General features: G+C 34.9%; 1 protein-coding gene and 1 long non-coding RNA gene across 2 annotated transcripts in view; one reads left to right on the top strand and one right to left on the bottom strand.

The window, feature by feature from the left end:
- slc35f1 (solute carrier family 35 member F1) overlaps positions 1 to 20,380 on the bottom strand; it is a 97,560-nt gene that overhangs the window by 12,986 nt on the left and 64,194 nt on the right. The window contains 4 exon segments of the mRNA XM_058754888.1: positions 7,130 to 7,284; positions 13,435 to 13,487; positions 18,093 to 18,249; positions 18,824 to 18,983. Coding sequence (XP_058610871.1) covers positions 7,130 to 7,284; positions 13,435 to 13,487; positions 18,093 to 18,249; positions 18,824 to 18,983 — 525 coding nt within the window.
- Positions 1 to 20,380, top strand: part of LOC131526556 (uncharacterized) — a 47,529-nt gene that overhangs the window by 2,163 nt on the left and 24,986 nt on the right. The window lies entirely within an intron of this gene.

The following is a 20,380-nucleotide window of genomic DNA, read 5'->3' on the forward strand; positions in this document are numbered from 1 at the left end:
CATTTTTTATTTATTTATATAATAGCAGCACTCAAGTTGCATGAATAAAATCTGCATGATTTGAAAGTGTTATTTTAGAATCAGTGAAATACCATTATAGTTTTTATTAATAGTCTGAATAGTTTTATTTTATATTTTACATTTTAGTTTTGTTGTGTTTTTGTAATTTTTTTTTTTTTTAGGTTTATTCATTTTATTTCAGTTTTAGCTTTAGTTATTTTAGGAAATCAAGTAAAACTATATGAAAATGAGAAATTTTCCTTTACAACTATATGAAATAAATTATATAAAAAACTTCAACTTATTTTATTTCAGGTACTGTTTATTTTATTTCAAATGTACAATTTATTTTTTATGTTTTTAACGTTTTTAGAATCAGTGAAATACGATTATAGTTAGTTTTTATTGAGTTATATTTTATTTTAGATTTTCACCTTCGTTTTAAAATTCTAATAATTTTGTTGTGTTTTGTCATTTTTAATAGTTCTGTGGGTTTTTAAATTAATTTTTAGTTCAGTTTTCAGCTAGTTTCATGATTTTTATGTTTATTTTATTTCAGGTAATTTTTTAAATCTCTAATAACTCTAATAACCCTTACGATCCAAAAGAGTGTGAAAGCAAAAGCATCTGACTGTCTGTACTTGAATGTCACAAATTTGCTTAGTGACCTACAAATAGTGCAGAATCTGAAATATTTCTCCTATCTTTTATGTCCTTTCTAATTCATTTAATGATATTAGATCTTCACTGTAGTCTCAGACTTTTAGGCTCCGCTATACACTCACAAGGACCTTGAGTTTGCAGGTTTGAGAAGACAAAAGGCCAGACACAAAAATAAAGGAGATGAGAATGAGAATATAGGTGCAGACTACTGACCAGCAATAACAACAGCGTGCAGAGAATCTCAGAGAGCTCTGGCTACATATGACCACATTACAAATGGCTCTGGCATTCAGTTCAGGGCTGGAGCGGGATTCATTTGGAGGCGCTTCATGTCTGCCAGCTTTCTTTCATGCTGATGTAACCCCTAGCCTTTATGTGTACAGCACAATGACCAGAGAGAACAGTATGAAATATTTTGAAATGCAGAAAATGTTCTTCATATCATACCAGACATGAGCATCACGAAGTATTACAGGATTACTTAAAGGGGACCTATCAGGGGCGTTGCTAGGCCTAAAGCTCTACTGGGGCACAGGCCCCCTTTTTCTATCACTTTTTTTCTTGAAAGCCTGCTGTGTGAAGAAGTGTGCAACACAATGCGCTGTACAAACTTCCCTTGCTTAAACCACTATTCCTACAGTGCAACAATACTGAGGAAGGTAAACATGAATGTATTTAAAAAGTATCTTTAACAAACTCAACATGAACATTAACATCGTTTAAAGCATAAATGACATACACTGTATGGAAATAATAAAAGCAAAGATAATTTTTTTCTTGCACATCTGCATTCTTCTACATTACACAATGATAACAATGAATAATTACATCTTTTCAAGAATTTATAACTACAATATTTCAAGAAACTAGTCATTTTATGGCTGCAACTAAAATAAAAAGCATATTTAATCTAGGGAAAAAAACAAAAAGGTATTCCCTGGTTTCCCAGCCAAGTCCAAACAAGGTTGGTTCATTTATTGAGCATTAAACTGAACTGCCTATAATAGCACATAGTTATCTCAGCCATAGTTATGCCAACTATTTATGTAATGTCCTAAATTAGAGCTAATGAATTAAATATTAATTTCATATCTGAAAGTACAGAACACATAAATGTTTTTCTCAGCAACAATGCGATTCTACAGACTTGACCGGTTTTTCTGAGACTTTTTGTCTGAGACCTGTCTGGCTGGGGATGCACAGTAGTTTGTTTATCAAGTCTTACCTCCCTCAAATTCATCATCTCTCCTTTCTGCTTCCCTTTCCCTGCTTCGCACAAAAAAAATTCTGATGTCCATCTACAGAAGCCAATAATGATTGAGTCAAAATAAGGTGATCGATATTATTTAGAGACTTACTTTAGTTTAGTCATGTTTTCATATCCTAAAAAACTGTGAAAATGCTACAGTAAAAACCTGTTAAATGGTTAACGGTAAGTTCCTGTAAAAGTTATAGGGAAAAAACGTAAACTGACGTTCCCAGAATTCCCTGCATTGCATTTCAAATTTTGTTTGAATTGGATGTTTTTCTTTGAAATAACTGTTTCTTCTTAGTTTTTTCTTATCAGTTATGTTTATTAGGGTGTATGTTACATCTAATGATGTTAAATTAATGTTTACGGCATATTTCAGTTTAATGAACCTCACCATGATGGTGTTTAGTGCTTGTGAATGACACTGTGCACCTTCTATATGTTATTATTTAAAAGCTGCTTGTGATGGGCTTTGGTTCATCATGTGACTTTCTCATCACCACCTGCATTTGGTGGTTATCAGTGTATTTCAAAGGTACAAAACAGATTTCAGTCCTTCAATAGGTTGGTATATTAACATTATATCAGTTAATGAAATTACGGTATTTAACTGTAAATTTAAGTTAAACCACAGCTGCCGGTTTTGTACCGTAAATTTTACGGAATTTTTTTTACTGTGTACCTCATTCGCGTATCTGCTTGCTGCAGTTGTTTCAAGGAAACAGACGCGTGGACATGGATTTCTGCGCAAAAGGACGAGTTTGTGTTTTCGGTTAAAGTACGCGACTGCGTTAATTAGGTTACTACGTTGCATATAGACCAGTTTGTTTTTGTTTTTTTGCTGCGATTATCAATGTAAATGAATACACTGACAAATAAAGTAAATTGTTAAAACTTAAACTTGAGATTTATACTGGGGCACAGCAGATTTATACTGGGGCACGCGCCCCAGTAAAAGGGGTCTAGCGTCGCCCTTGGGACCTATTATGCAAAAATCACTTTTATAAGGTGTTTGAACACAGTTGTGTGGCTGCGGTGTGTGAAAACAACCAGCCTATAATGTTAAAAATCCACTAACTCATTTTTTTTTTTTTTTTATAAAACCAATAAATCATGAACAGTCTCTCCAAAAGAGCCATTTCAGATTCTCCCTCTGTTCACGTCACTGAGGGGAAAAAGTCCCGCCCATTTGTGACGCTCTCTGTCCTATTAGCATAAACACAGCCCTGAGTGAGAAGCTGCGGTCCGCCATTACTGGAGATATATACAATGTCAGCACCAAAGAGGCTTCACAAGTGTTGTGTTTTGGGATGCACTAATGAACATAAGAGTCGCCATAATCTCCCCATCTGAGCCGAGGACACTGTGGTTAAACTTCATTTTCGAAGGAAATATCCCCGAAAAAAAAATCGGTAACGTCCCCCAAATGTTTAGGAATCAATACCAATGCTTCGTGCGGGAACGTCAGCTCCAGACAAAGTAAGTATCACGCGTTTGTTTTCCAAATTGCATATGAAAGCAAGGTGAGTCAATCGCTTGAAGTTGTCTGGCTCTTAATTAGAAGTGGGACTTATAAAGTTTGTGGTAGCATGAGACCAGCTATGTTGTTATTTTTATCCCGCCATGCTCCCCATCTCTGTAATTCATAAACGAGAATTTATTATGCACATTATAATCAGATGACTGACTTTGAAACAGAGTATGTTTTCTGTAAAGATAACAGGCTTGTACTGATAGTGGACTCTTGAAGCTCCACCCTCTTCTCCCGGAGCAACAGCTCATTTGCTTTAAAGCAACATACTCAAAATCAGCGCGTTTTGGCTCATAAACCTAAAAGTGGCAATTTTAACAAGCTATAAAAATTTATCTGTGCGGTATTTTGAGCTAAAACTTTACATATACGCTCTGGGGACATCAGAGACTTATTTTACATCTTGTAAAAAGGGGCATAATAGGTCCCCTTTAATACTGTGCCTGTCAATGTAATGCATTCATTTGGTTCATTAATATGTTAAAAAAAAAAAACAGCATTTTAAATACACTAAGCAAAACAAAAAACGCAATACAGCAGCCAATTGAAACGTGTCTGATGCATTTGTGCACAACAATAATAAAACAGATTGAATATGACAACAGGTTTACTCATCTGCCACCCTTAAAATATCTTAATTTTTCAGCTTATATTGATAAAGCTTTAGATTAATGACATATTTAATTAATCAGCATATTGTGTAATTAATTTGATAAAGAAATATAATGATTGACAGCTCTGCTTAAGGCTAATTACAAAATAGTTATGGCTCCCAAATCTGACAGAGCTATGCTTAAAGCTGTAGTTTCAACATTTGTGTGAAAATGATTTATATCAATAAACAGTTTCGACTAACTTACAATACTACAATACTACTTTCTACTAACAATTTTTCTACTAATAACGTTTGATCAAATGTTGTGTACTTAGTTACCAAGGGAATAAAATAAGAGTTAAAAGAAATGTTAAGAGCCATTGAGGCATGAAGAAAAAAAAATAGTGTGCTGTCTTAATTTAAAAAATAATGTTATTACTATATTTTTCTTTATCTACACTCTCAGATAAAGGTACAAAAGCTGTCACTGGGGCGGTACCTTTTCAAAAGGTACATGTTTGTACCTAAAGGGTCCATTTTGGTACCTTAAAGGTACATATTAGTACTTAAAGTGTACATATTTGAACCTAATAGGTACAAAAGTGTACCTTTTGAGAAGGTACCGCCCCAGTGACAGCTTTTGTACCTTTATTTTTGAGAGTGTAGTGTATGTAAAATACTGAAATTAGACAAACAAGTCCTTATACTCTTCTTACTCCTTTACATAATATAATAATGTATTTCATAAATTCCTGTATCTAGTACACATACACTGCTGAAATTAGCAAAACAACACTTTATACTTTTTATTCATTACAAAAATATAATGTATTTCATAAATATATATTACTATCCTGTATCTAGTACACAAAAACTGCTGAAACTAGCAAAACAACACCTTATACTATTTTTACTTTTTATGATATGCTATATTTCTACATAATAATGCATTTCAACATGTCTATCAAACATTATTTCTGTGATTCAGAAAGAGACAGATGACAGCTGTGCTGAGCCTCTTCACACAAGGACACTGAAAACAAAGCCAGAGATGCTCTATATGTGATTACAGCTTTTGTTATCACTAAAAAACGCCGCTCTGCTCAGACTGAATCTGATTTGGTTGAGCCACTTCTAACTATTCCCAGCAAGTAGAGAGAACATGCAGTAATCCTGAGCTTTCTGCCGATGGCGACAGACATGGAGGCTTGTTTCATATCCATCACTCTAATTGTATTTCATGAATCCTGAAGCTCAAAAACATGGTCCTAATACATTCACCTCGAGAGTCAAAATTCAAGCGCTTTTATTCACCAGTAAAACACCTCGCTACTTCCATACGTCACTTTAGCAGCACAGTAACCATTAAAACTACTCAGTGTGATACTTCATATAATAATCAATTCAAAAGAAACAAGAATGCCCTTTTGTCCTCCAGACAGAGTAATCTGTACTAGATAAGGAGTGGGAGTTTAAAACACTATGCTCATTGTACAGTATGACTAATGGCTTTGTTCAGTGATGGCTTTAGTTGTAATGGTGGTGTTTTGAGATGAAGTCTCACATTGTGGCTGGATCCTTCCCTGAAGGCAAAGTGCCTCTGAAATCCCCTGATAAATCGTCTTAGTATTTCAGTGAAAAATCCTTGCTCATTCTTTTAAGGGCGTTGTATTATTGCATTGTGGATCTGTCTCAATTCATTGCAGCTTTTTAAAGCGGTGAAGGACGGGGACGGGGCAGCACAAACTACATTGAACCCAACGGCAAACTCGCAAGTAAGCAATGCCGCGAACAATTGCAATGAACTTTTTCACCCAACAGCTGATTTGGTAACTACATTTTTAAGTTGCTGGAAATTCAAAACTTTTACAATAAAAGCTAAAACAAAAATATCAGAAATAAACCAGATTATAAGATGGAAATCATGGCTTAGATTTAAAGTATATTTATTATTAAACCTGAATTGAAAGTTTTCAGTTTTCAACAGTCGATTGTAAATAAAATAAAATAAAAATAAATATAAAATAAAAAATAAACCTCTGTGACTCTGAAACTAATAAAAACATTCAAATTTGTTTAAATTTTAAGTTTAAAAAAAAAAAAATTATTTTAGAAAATATCTGAGTAAGAAAGTATTTGGATTTTAAAGACGTACACTTCTCGTCCAGTGGGTGAGCCTCTTTTCACTGTCTATTGCTAATGTTAGAGGCTCCTGGTTGGAGGACATAATTTATTAATCACAATCGGCCAATATGACTAATAAGCTAAGAAGTGTTAGTTAGATAATTGTATGATTTTCACCTGCAATTGGCGAGTTGATGGGTGTTAATTTCAAACCCTGGCCACAACCCAAGACACTACTTCACTATGGACATTTTATTTTCCCACTCAAAATATTGTTATTTTGAATAAAATTTCAATCACTGAAGACACAAGTCAACACATAGTGCACATAGATTATTAGCATCCAAAATAAAAGAGTACATTAGTGTAAATATTTAAGAAAAATTTTATGTTTATATATTAAATATATTTATATATAATATAAATTATATGAATATAAATATATACATGTAAATATTTTCAAAAAATATACTGTATGTGTGTGTCTTTATATATATATACGTAATAAATATATACAGTAGACACATATATTATATAAACAAAAACATTTAGTTTGGATGCAATTAATCACGATTAATCATTGCCTAGCACTAACACATACATATCTGTCTTTTCTTATCCTGCCACAGGAAAATGGTCATGCAAAACTAAATATTTTTTTTCAGTACAAGAAATCTTGACTTACATTATAAGTACACAGACTTTGGGTGGAAAAAATAAATGATGTGCAGGAGAATTTAGGATTCTCTAATCTCAAAGAAACATGTTTTTGAGGATTGTGAAAGCTGCATGTTTCGTACTGAAATCACAGAGACCTTCTCTGAGAAGGAGAGCAGAGAAATTCTGCTCAACATTCATGAGAGGGAAAAAATGGGGCAAGTGAGTAAAATTACAGCAGGTGTAATGACATACAGCTGATGGTGTAGGTGAGAAAGAGAGAGAGAGAGTGAGAGCATATTCTAACCTTGTACTGGAACAGGAACAGGCCACAGAAGAGGCTGTACAGGTCGGCTGTCAGCAGGGAGAGGTTCACCGCTGTGGCGCTGGTTCTTTTGATTACCACTGGCATGAAGCTGTACAAGCCAAACATACATGCGCTGAATCCAATGTACAGCAGCCCTGAGAGGACATAAAGAGTCACAGACACATCAGACACTATAGGGAAAATCTCAACAATACATTGCAATTTAAAAAAAATGGTAACTGAAGATAGATCCTTAATCTTTATAAAAAAAAAAAAATTAAAAGTTGATTAACAACCATAAATGTTTTATTTTGTATGTATTTTATAATTATATTTGTAATCAAAATGTGAGTTGAAAAAATGTATAGTTAAATTCAAATAATTCAAAAACAAGCTTAACAGATCAATGTAAAGCATATATTCAAAAAATATGTATTTTTATATATAATATAATAATACTTTGGAATGTATTGGTCTATGATTATTAGTATTTATATTACATTACTTCATAAAAAATTATAATAATAATACATTATTACACAGTTCTCTGGAATTGACTGTTAAACATGTCTTTCATATCACTGTGAAATATCTTTTTTCTCACATAATAAAACAGTTACAACTTGAATCAATATTTCATGTGAACTGCACAAGTCTACATTGCATCTGGGTCTTGATCTGTTTTATTTTTCAGTAATCACTGTACATTATCTCTTATTTATAATGCTTAAGTATTCATAGCTGTGCTCTTATGAATATAATGTATTATAAGAAAAAGCTAATAATAACTGTAGTTACAATTTTACATGCTATTACGATACCTCTTTATAATGCATTATATATGTACAGGCTTTATAGAAAACATTGCAAACAGCTACTATTATATTCCAGTACAACATTATATTGCAGCTTTATATTGTGCAAATAAAGCCAGTGAGGAGTGTAGCACAATATTCCTCTGTTAGCAGCATTCAGCTGTTTATGTCATAGAGGACAGAAAGTCAGCAGCTGTGATATTCTGGTCATAATTCATCCAGCACAATCATAATGGAATTGGATGGCACAAAAAAATTAAATTATTCACTTGTGTTTTCTCAGGCCATTCATTTTAAAATGCGTTTGTAAAGGACACAACTCTTATTCCAGCAGATGGAGGGAGACGCAGCAGAAATGGAGACAGATAATGATAATTTGTTTTGAAATGAAAAAGCAGACAATACTAATAAAATCTGCTTCCTGTCTGGCATCCCACCAAGTCACCAATTTCGCTTTTGTAGGTGAAGCACATAACTTCTTTATGTTTTAATACATTTCTCATTTTGGAAAATATAAGGGAAACGCATAGAGAAAAAAACTGAGACCACTAGACTATTAACAATATTGATTATAGGACAACTCAGGATCTAATAAACTGTTAAATAATAATAATAATAATATTTTATTATTATTATTATTATTATTCCTGAGTGGTCCCATTACAAATATGAATACTGTAATGTTAAAAACCGTATATTGTATATTTAGGTGGCCCCTTTATATTATTGGTACCATAGTATTCATTTACATTGTACTTTACGGTGAATATTAAAAACATGATATTACTGTGATACCATAAAACTCCCTTATCATAGCACGTTTTAATCTTTTTGTTAGTGACAGTGCTGCAATAAAAGAAAAAGTACAGGATCAACTCGGAAACCCTTGAGGTAAAAACAAATAATTAGCTTGTACCCAATAAGGACAAATCAATGTCAGGATTGTATCACACTATATATTTCAGAGCTCACTGCTGTTCACACGTAGTTGGTTCTCAGGCTATAAGGCTTCGGAGCTGAGCAGAAGGCTTCATAACTTATTCAGATGCCTTGCTAACACTGTTTGGCGATATAGTACATCAGAGAATTATAAGTTGTCACCTGCTATTCAGGGGAAGTTCAGATCTATCTGTAGGCGAGGATTTAATGTGACACTGTAAAAAAAAAAAAGCCTGAAATAAACCTGTAAAAAATAATTAATTGGAGATGATGACAACATTTTTAGAGTATTTTCAGAGTAGATGTGACAAATCTAACTAATGATGCACCCTGAGCAAAGTAACAGTACCCATATATACGGTAGTGGCAAAAATGAAATAAAATTAAATTAAAAAGAAATATAAATATAAAATATATTTGGACACTTTTAAAAATCTAAAAAAAAAAAAAAAACACCACAATGCATGCATTGCATTTTATAACAAAATATTAAATTTATTCAAGCGTTTTACTTGAAAAAGGTTTTATTTCCTCAAAATAAAAAGCACTTTTGACATTTGTTTTCTAATGCAATGACGTTCATACTTTTTAAAAGAATAGTGCACCAAGAAATGGAAATTTGCTGAAAATTTACTCATGATGTGGAGGTATTCAAGATGTAGATGAGTTTGTTTCTTAATCAGAACAGATTTGGAGAAATTTAGCATTACATCTCTAGTTCAACAATGGATCCTCTGCAGTGAATGGGTGCCGTCAGAATGAGAGTCCAAACAGCTGATAAAAACATTACAATTATCCACGAGTAATCCTAAATCTCCAGTACAGCAATTAACATCTTGTGAAGTGAAAAGCTACACTCTAAAAACTGCTGGGTTAAATACAATCCAGCGCTGGGTGAAATATGGACAAACCCAGCTATTAAAGGGATAGTTCACCCAAAAATGAAAATTTGATGTTTATCTGCTTACCCCCAGAGCATCCAAGATGTAGGTGACTTTGTTTCTTCAGTAGAACCCAAACGAAGATTTTTAACTCAAACCGTTGCAGTCTGTCAGTCATATAATGCCCATCAATGGGCACAATCTTTGGGAGAGAAAAAAAACATGCACAGACAAATTCAAATTAAATCTTGCAGCTCGTGACGATACATTGATGTTCTAAGACACGAAACGATCGGTTTGTGTAACAAACTGAACAGTATTTATATCATTTTTTACCACTGATAAACCTCAATGTCCGACTGTCACAACATTCGGCGCGTGACGCGTCAACCTGCTCTGGCACATAGATATATATATACATAGATGCCTCATTAGCAACGGTTTCTATGGGCCACGATATGTAAGGATCTATGTGTGTATATATATATATATATATATATCTATGTTCCAGAGCCGTTGACGTGACACACGCCGGATGTTGTGGATGAGCTCAGGATGGTTGACATTGTGGTGGATCAGAGGTAAAAAATTATATAAATACTGTTCAGTTTCTCGCACAAACTGATCGTTTCGTGTCTTAGGACATCAATGTATCCTCACGAGCTGCAAGGTTTAATTTGGATTTGTTTGTGCATGTTTTTTTTTTTCTCCCAAAGATTGTGTGCCCATTGACTGGCATTACAGGACTAACAGACTGCAACGGTTTGAGTTAAAAATCTTCATTTGTGTTCTACTGAAGAAACAAAGTCACCTACATCTTGGATGCCCTGATAAACATCAAATTTTCATTTTTGTGTGAACTATCCCTTTAAATGTTTAACCCAACCAGTGGGTCAAAACAACCCAATAGCTGGGTTTGTCCATATTTTATCCAGCGCTGTGTTGTATTTAACCAAGCATTTTTTAGAGTGTACATGTTTGCAATGAACAAATTCATCAGTAAGACATTTTTAACTTCAAACCATCGCCTCTGCCCAAAATACTATAGTATACAATCCATAATAACACCTCCTCCAGCGAATCAGTCCCAGTCCATCCCCTGTTTTCCTCTCACATCATTATCTACCCACATATTTGTTTAGAAGTGTTCTGGACTGTTTTGACTTGTAAACAGTGCTTGATCTGTGCATATTTCTCTCCTGATTCAGACGAGATAACTTTTTCACTAGAGAAAGCAATGTTATGTATAGACGACTCAAAATGCAGCTTAATTGATGGACGGAAGTCATGTGGATGTGATTATTGTGATATTTTTATCAGTGGTTTGGACTCTCATTCTGACGGCACCCATTCACTGCAGAGGATCCATTGGTGAACAAGTGATGTAATGTTAACTTTCTCCAAATCTGTTCAGATGAAGAAACAAACTCATCTACAACTTGTAAAGCCTGAGGGTGAGTACATTTTTAGCAAATGTTCATTTTTGGGTGAACTATTCATTTAAGCACCCAAATACTTCAGAAGTCACTGCATATTAATAAATATAACATATGCAATGATACACAAATAAATATGAATTTTCTCAAGCTCTTTCAAGGACGGTGGCAACATAACTAATGCATTGTCATCAACATGCCCTCGTTATTTTTCAAGGGCATCACAGTTTTGGCGGGAGACGTTCCTTCTTCTGGCATAAAGCGCGTTACTTGCAACAGCCCTGACAGTTAATGACGTTGCCCCCTCAAGCGACTCTAGACTTGCTAATGTCCCTGTGACAAGCCAGCATCCTCCTGGGATCCAACCCAAATGCTGCCTTTGGCACAGCCTCTCAACACTTCATCAAGCCGCATCAATCTGGATTAAACTTAAGCGACTTCCTGGGTCATAAAATACACTGAATTTGAGGACGCAAGTTTTGCCAAGTCTCATCTAAACGGGATTACAAACCGAATGATATTTTTAATTATTTCAAATCAGATGCATTTAACAGTAACCGTAGTAAAATTACTGTAACGCACTGCCTGGAGTGGCTTATTGCTTCAATAAAACCAGTTTTGTGTTTGTGCATTGATTTTCTAAGACGTGAGCAGGCGTGTGTGTTTATACGCGGGGCAGAGATGTCATGGACTGCATAAGCAATTAATTTTGTTAATTGTCTTTTGTCAACAGTTTAAATAAGCCCGTTATCGTTTGCGAGGAAGTCAAATTGAAAGTCACATCTTCTGGTTATGTTGGCGCTTCAGCATCTCTCCCTGAGCTCAGCAGCACGTGCACAGCAATATTTAATCAGCCCCGTCCGTTCACAGCTGTGTGTTGTTTCTATGGAGGTTTCAACACCAGACCCCTGTATGTTTGAGTGCAGTGCTATGAAAGCTGTTTTCTGAACCCGGCTGCACACAAGATCCCTTGAAAGCGGGGGTCTGGAGTGTGGTTTATGTGCTTTGTGATTTATATTTGCAATGAAAGCTATCCAGCCTAATTTGAGGAAACGAACCGCTATTGAAGATGCATATTTTGTTATATCTGTCATGAAACATTCCCAAGATAATTGAAAAATGCTTACTGGTTGACAAAGGAAATTGAATTCTTAATAGAAATATGGGCAGAAAAAAATGACTCAATCGATTAAACAGCATAGACTGTTCTGGTGTAACTTATTCCTGTGATGCAAAGCTGAATTTTCAGCATCATTACTCACGTGATCTTTCAGTAATCATTCTAATATGCTGATTTGGTGCAATAAGAAAATACACTTATATTCATGATACAATCAACAAAAACAAGTCTTGTTTTTTGCAGTGTTGCTTCTCTTGAAAATTAATGTGGTTTTAAAGATTAAATAAACTTAATATTTTTTTATGTAATGCAATGAAATTCATACATTTTAAAGTGTTACTGAAGCTTGTGTTATTTAAGTGGCCTAATATATTTGTATTTATTTTTTATTTACATTATTTATTTTATATTGCTTTTGCCACTACTATATATATATATATATATATATATGGATTTTAAGTGCTTTTATAATGGCTGTCAGTTGAACTCTTAATATAATGCAATTTATTAGACAAAAATGTCATAAATTAACACAATTATTAATGCCTTAGTTCTGACCTGTACAAAAATCAGTTATTTTAAAAAAAGTAATAATATTTTACAATATTACTGTTTTTACTGTATTTTTGATCAAATAAAAGCCACATTGGTGAGAATAAAATGCTAATAACTTTTTAAAAATTACAGTTTTAAAATTTATGTGAATTGTAGTGTATTTACAAATCTTTTTAAAATTTACTTAGACTTAATTTGTTAATTTTATTGTAAATATAAGTGTATTTTGTTTTATTGCACTGGCAGATTCTCCATTTGTTTTTAACTTTTTATTTAAAATAAGTTAAAAATATCTACCAAAGCAATATGACAGCAATTGTTCATGACTTCATTCTTTAAAAACATATTTTAAAATCTTTAATTTAGTGAACTTCTTTTTTTTTTTTTAAATAGACAAAAATACTTGCTAAGAATGAAACTATTTGCAGTAAAACCGCTTTCAGGTTCAGTGGTACATTGTGAAAAGAGACCAATGGGAGAGAGAGGATGATTGAATTCAACTCAGGTTGGGATCAAGCAATCAAACCAAGTGTGAAAACTGTCAAAATCACCAGCTTACCGATCTGCCAGTCCCACTGCACCTTCAGAAGCTCCTTGTGCTCCATAATGGCCCTGAAAAACAGAAACACAGCACAACTCCCATCAGCCACAGCTGAGCTGGGGAAAAACCAGAACGTCAATAAAAGATAAATAGCGACAGCCCCGAAGTCTCGACAGCATGCTTCATTTTGACAGGTGAGCGATTATGGCGACAACGGCCAGTGTGACAAATCCAGCCAGCCTCAGCAAAGAGCGGTCAATCTCCCCTGAAGCCCTCCTGAACAGTCCGAGGGATTCTCGTGACACGCGGCCGGTTCCGTATGAGCTTTTCCGACTTACTAACAATGACAGGTCATCCCCCCCCCACACCCCCATCCCCCCCACAATTAAAGCCGCGCGGGAAACAATCGTCTGGCCCCGTGTGACACCTCTGTAGAGCCGTCACAGATGATCTGTTGCCAAGGCTACAAGTCTCATCGGCCGACAGCGTCTAGAGGTGCATCAGCGGGAGACCGTTCCTGAAGCCTGCAGATGAAACTATTAGATGCAGACAGAGAAAGAGAGAATATTCTAGATCCAGTGAGGTTGTCAAACTGCTTCCTCCACAGCCCTTTATGAAGCAGTCAGATTTTAAGTGAAAGCAGTGTTTGACTGTCGTCCACAGTTCCAGCCTGCTGTCAGATATGAATGCCTTTCAGCATAATTACACCCAGCTGGCATGGATAAACAGTGTCGTTGGCGTTTATGTAAATACGCCACAAATATAGATGTTAAAGCACACCGAAGCTCCAGCAGCGGGGGAATAAAGGTGTTAGATGAGAGCGCGACTCCAGCTGGAACTGCTGTATGTTTGCTGCGGGACGCAGGCGGTCCAAATGGGCCTCGTTTGCGGATGGATAAAAAAGATGGGAGACGAGAACCTTCCAGCTGGCTGGCGCTTGGAAGTAGCTGGGATATGTGGTGCTGGAGATCCAAACAGCTCTGGTGGAAATGATAATTAAACATGCAGGCTGTGTAAACGTCAAACTGTGAGGAGGATCTGAGGAAAATTATTACGTTTCTGTGAAAACCATGTGAAGGTGATCTCCTGCCAAAGCAATAAATAATCATAATTAAACAGTTAACAGGTATGGAAGCATATGTGTAGCAAAATTCAATTTGAAATGTAATATGCAAAATGGCAATGCAATATGTAAAATGGCAATGTATTTCTGTATTTAAATTTACATTTTCCCATTCATATGTGCTACATTTAGTGCAAAATGAAAATGAAAATTCAATTATATCCTTTAAATTTGCCATTTTCTACACTAGTTTTAATATGCAAATTAAAAACATATTTTAAAGCCTTTTAAGTTGCAAAATGAAAATGAAAATGTATTACCCAAATTGATTAGATATGTTTAACATGTCCAAGCAAAAACTATTTGTTTTTCCTAAATGCATTTAGACTTAGGAGTAGGACACTTGGGATTGCATTTTCATCGTGATACCACGTGATAATTGTAGCAAAATGCAACGAGAGTTTCAAAATGCATTCTGAGCCAAAGGTGCAGCAAAAGGGTAGCAAAATGGTGATTTAAATGTCTTTTATTTTTCTTAAATGCATTGACACTTACATGCATGACGTTTCAATTGCATTTTCATTAAATACCCCGCAATGAATATAGTTTAAGTCACTGTGGATTTGAAAATGCATTCCGAGCTGAGCACGCCCCCTACCTGTCAATCATTACATCAAGGCGGGGCTCGGCAACAGGACGCACAATAGGTCAATATTCACCGTTAACCAAACGCTTTTCACCTGCCTTAACATCTCTCACTGTTTACACTCGGATTGATGCACATAAGCAAACAGACAGTGCTATTCTACACTCATACTGCCTTACCTTATATTTTATTAGGGTAGGGGGCGTGCTCGGCTCGGAATGCATTTTCAAATCCACAATGACTTAAACTATATTCATCGCGGGGCATTTAATGAAAATGTAATTGAAACATCATACATGTAAGTGTCAATGCATTTAAGAAAATTAAAAGACAATAAAAGATACCCTTTTGCTGCACCTTTGGCTCAGAATGCATTTTGAAACTCTCGTTGCATTTTGCTACAATTATCACGTGGTATCACGATGAAAATGCAATCCCAAGTGTCCTACTCCTAAGTCTAAATGCATTTAGGAAAAACAGCATTTAAATTATAATTTTGCTAGTTTTTGCTTGGACATGTTAACATATCTAATCAATTTGGGTAATACATTTTCATTTTGCAACTTATAAAGCTTTAAAATATGTTTTTAGTTCGCATATTAAAACTAGTGTAGAAAATGGCAAATTTAAATGATATAATTGAATTTTCATTTTCATTTTGCACTAAAAGTTGCACATATGAATGGGAAAATGTAAATTTAAATACAGAAATACATTGCCATTTTACATATTACATTTCAAATTGAATTTGGTTCCATATGGTTCCATAAACAGGAAACCCTGGAGTAACTTGGTGTAAAGGGTCTTAATCAATTTAGCTTGATAATCAATAAATGGAAGCTTTTAAAATCCCATACTATTTTGACTACATAAATGAAAAATGCAATTAAATACTATTACATTTAAAAAATATAAAAACTGTAAACTTTAAGTATTAGATGACAGCAGTGGAGAGTTAAATGTAAAAATAAGGAAAATTAACATTAAAAAGCTGGTATATCAAATATTAACTAATAGCAATAAATTGTATCGCTGCATAGATAAATAAGTGATATATTGTAAAACTGTATGGTACCAATGTAAACTATACTGGTTGGGGTCAGTAAGATTTTTTTTAAATGTTTTTTGAAAAAAGTCTCTTAAAGGGGTGGTTTACTGCGATTTCACTTTTTTCATTTTAAATAGTGTGTAATGTTGCTGTTGGTGCATGAACAGTATCTGCAAAGTTGCTGCGCTGAAAGTTCAACGTAAGTGGAGATATCGTCTTTTAAAAACCAGGAAGTTTAATGCCTACAAAAACGACTCATATGGGACTACAACGAGATACTTCCCGGGTTGCATGCGTAAAAAACCCATCAAACCCCTCCCTCCGGAACATGCCAAAGAGGGGGCAAGGCCATGTTCTGCGGCTTTGTCACAGAGGAAGAGTTATAGTGGAGAGTTGTAGCCGTGCCGTCGAAACAGTGTTATTTTCACCCAGCTGTCAGGTCTTCTGTGTTCGGGCTTCCTACGGATGCTGTAGTTCGTCAACAATGGTTAAAATTTATGTTTGATTATGTTCCTGACAATTACAATCCTAGTTCAGCTCTCTGTGCTGCGCATTTTACGGAAGACAGCTTCCAGAATCTACACGAGTTCAATGCCGGATTCACACAGAAACTATTACTAAAACATGGAGCGGTTCCAACTTTAAAACCAGAGGCAGCAGTTGTTGGTCCACAACCTGTAAGTAAGATTTAATAATTTTAAATGTATTTGCATGTATAATTTCAGACGTAATGTTCAAGGACGTAAACAAATGCCAACGCTGGCTTTAGTAGCCAGTTAGTTAAATTATGTTTCGTGTGTCTTTGACAGACGCGTACAAACATTTTGGACCCGAATTTGTAATTATGTACTAATTTTGTAAATGTATTTTCCATGTATACTTTATGACGTAATTTTTCGATTTGATCAAGAACGTAAACACAAGCCAACGCTGTTTGGTTATAGTGGCCAGTTAGTTCGATGCTATTTTGTTTATAAGACAAACGTGTACAAACTTCAAAAAATGATATGTAATCACAACAGCAAACTTCCATTCAGAAACGTTTGTAAGAGCCGTGCTTGCGGAAGTTCTGCTTGACTCTCTTCATTACCGCTTTCTGGGTCTGATTCTGGCTCAAACTGATACGGCAATATTGACACCGTTATTCACATTTGACCGCAGCACGTGCGACTGTCGCCCGTGAAGGTAATGGGCGTGAAGTTTCCGGACAATGTGCAGTACGCAGTTTAGCCAATCACAACACACCGGCCCAACTAACCAATCTGAGCCCATTGCCTGTTTCTGAGGGAGTGGTTTCATAGAATCAGGAAGTCAACCGGTCGTTCAAATGACAGAGGAGAAAGCGGCTTACAATAAAGGTGAAATATATGAAAAATAAGGCGTTTTTTAACAAACGAAACACGAAGACATGTTATATTGCACCCCATAAACACAATCAAGCAAAGAAAAAAAGCAGTAAACCACCCCTTTAAGCTCATTTGACTGCATTTATTTGATAAAAAATTGTTACAATTTAAAATGACTTTTATATTGTCATATATTCTAAAATGTAATTTATTTTTGTGATAGCAAAGCTAAAAAGATTTAACACAGCATTTATTTGAAATATAAGTCAAAAAACTTTTACTGTCACTTTTGATCAATTTATTGCATCCTTGCTGTATAAAAGTCTTTTCAATGGTAGTATATATTGTGCATCCTTAAATTACAGTCAGTAAAAAGACTGTCATCTTAAAGAGCATTTTATTGAACAAAAACATAATTTTCTTAAAAATATAAGTGCAATAGTTCAATTTTTTGTCAAGTTTTATAAGTATACTAGCATATTGATGGCCTCAAAGCTAAGAGACCTGGATGAAAAGCCACAAATCTACAATTACAATTATTTGATCTTTAAAAGTTAATAGTAAGAGACTCACAGTTGGATACCACTGAAGAAGGAGCCAAAGAGACCCATCATTCCCAGGAATTCGACCCGGCTCAGGTTCTTCACGATGAACTCCTCACATACATTGGAGATGCCGTAGAGCGTAGCTCCCGCAAGAACCAATAAATCCCCTAAAAGCTTATGGTCCCCTGTATAAAACAGATATGAGCTTTATATTAGGTAATACATATTATATATATATATATAAATGCTAAAAACTTAAGTTAACTCAAAAACAATGACAATGAAAATAATATTTTAATGCATGTGTACGAAATCTCAATTCTCAGGGAACAAGCATACTAATAAAATGTATACTCGAATGCTCTGTAAGTCACTCTGGATAAAAGCATCTGCCAAATGCATAAATGTAAATGTAACATTAACTCAGCGGTAGGTAAATTATTCAGAGACAACTCTAACAACAGCAGAATCGCTGCAAATTAGTGTGATTTTCATTAGACCACCCCATGGGGAAAGCTGTGTGTAGAATTGTATGGACAAGCCCCTACTGTTCATTCATATTTAATAACACACTCTGAAACTGAATCAATCCGCACGATCCAGGATTCTCGGGAGGATTGGGCAGTGCTTTACACTGATGTAATGTCTGGACTGTGGCTGCACGTGAAACAAAACACCACCCAAGGGAAATGAGAAAGGGTTATTGTGTGGTTTCATATTCAATGTGTATCGTGGCATCGTGGAGGGGCAAGGACTTACCGAGGCCTTGCTGTCGGCCCACCAGGACGTCAGCACCCACCATGCAGCCCATGCCCAGGAGACAAACGCCCACACCCACAAAGTGCAGCACTTTATACCTGACTAACAGGAAGAACCATGACAGCAGCAACACCACAGGGATCACGAAGCAATCCAGCAGCTGTGGAATACATTGAAAATCTGTATTCAGTAAAAATCAAAAACATATTTTGACATATCCCATATTCATTAAAAATAACTCATTCAAAATAACTAAAAAATAAGCATTTTTAAATTCAAATTAAATTATAGAAAATAGAACAGATAGATAGACAGAACAACTGGTGATAGAACGACAAATAGATGGAACAATACATGATAGACAATGATAGATAGAACAATAGATAGACAGAAAGACAACAGATAGAACGATAGATTGATAGAAAGAACAATAGAATGATAGAACTATAGATAGATAGACAGACAGAGATAGATATATCTATATCCCAGAATGATAGATAATAAATATCCCATATTCATACAAAATAACTGTCAAAAAAAAAAAAAGTACCGGTAATTCAAGGTCAATTATATTAGATGGATAGATAGATAGATAGATGGATGGATGGATGGATAGATAGATAGATAGATAGATAGATAGATAGATAGATAGATAGATAGATAGATAGATAGATAGATAGATAGATAGATAGATAGATAGATAGATAGATAGATAGATAGATAGATAGGATCCCATATCCTCGAACAATAGCATCTCAAAAAAACATTTTTAAATTCAAATTCAATTATAGAAAATAGAACGACAGATAGATAAACAGACCAAAAGGTGACAGAAAGATAGATAGATAGAATGATAGATTTACCATACAGAAACTCAATTCAACTCGAAAACTTGAAGGGAGCCCTTTATTCTGTGTTTTATTATTTTTCGATGCTGATTGATAACCTTCACCAGAAACCTCCTTGGATGGAAGTGTGGAATCTCTGAACTCATTTAAATAGCTCTCTGCTGTTGCAGTGCTCACTGGGCTTATTTGAGTTAACTGATCCCATTCCAGAGTCCAATTTTAAGCTCTAACCTGTTCATGTTCCTCTAGCGAGGTACTGAGAAGTTTAGCGAAAATACATTTTTCATAAGGCGTCAATGACTGAAGGACACACAAGAGATATAATGAGGTCATAAAATTTATACAACGCCTCCATTTATGCACCAAAATCAGAGACATTTGTTAAAACTCCACAATTTTTGGCTCATTCGATAAAACGAAAAAAGAAAAGGAGAGAAAGAAGAGAAAATATAAGCAGAATTAGTCAAGATATTTGCATTCTGGACCTCAGCCAACACCATGACCATTTATAACAAGTAATCATCTACCCTTAATGGGCAAATGTTTTAAAGAGTGGCTCCATCGCATGGTTCGGCATGACTGCCTATTAATATTGATGAGCCGTTGTGTAACCTCATTACTGTCTATATAAAAATGTTAAAATACGCTCGTTGTGAACCACAGGGGAAACGGCACGCAAAAGTTTGGGAGGTAGGAAGCATCTCTTCAC

This window comes from Onychostoma macrolepis, chromosome 20 (assembly GCF_012432095.1).
Source record: "Onychostoma macrolepis isolate SWU-2019 chromosome 20, ASM1243209v1, whole genome shotgun sequence".
In the NCBI taxonomy this organism is placed as follows: domain Eukaryota; kingdom Metazoa; phylum Chordata; class Actinopteri; order Cypriniformes; family Cyprinidae; genus Onychostoma; species Onychostoma macrolepis.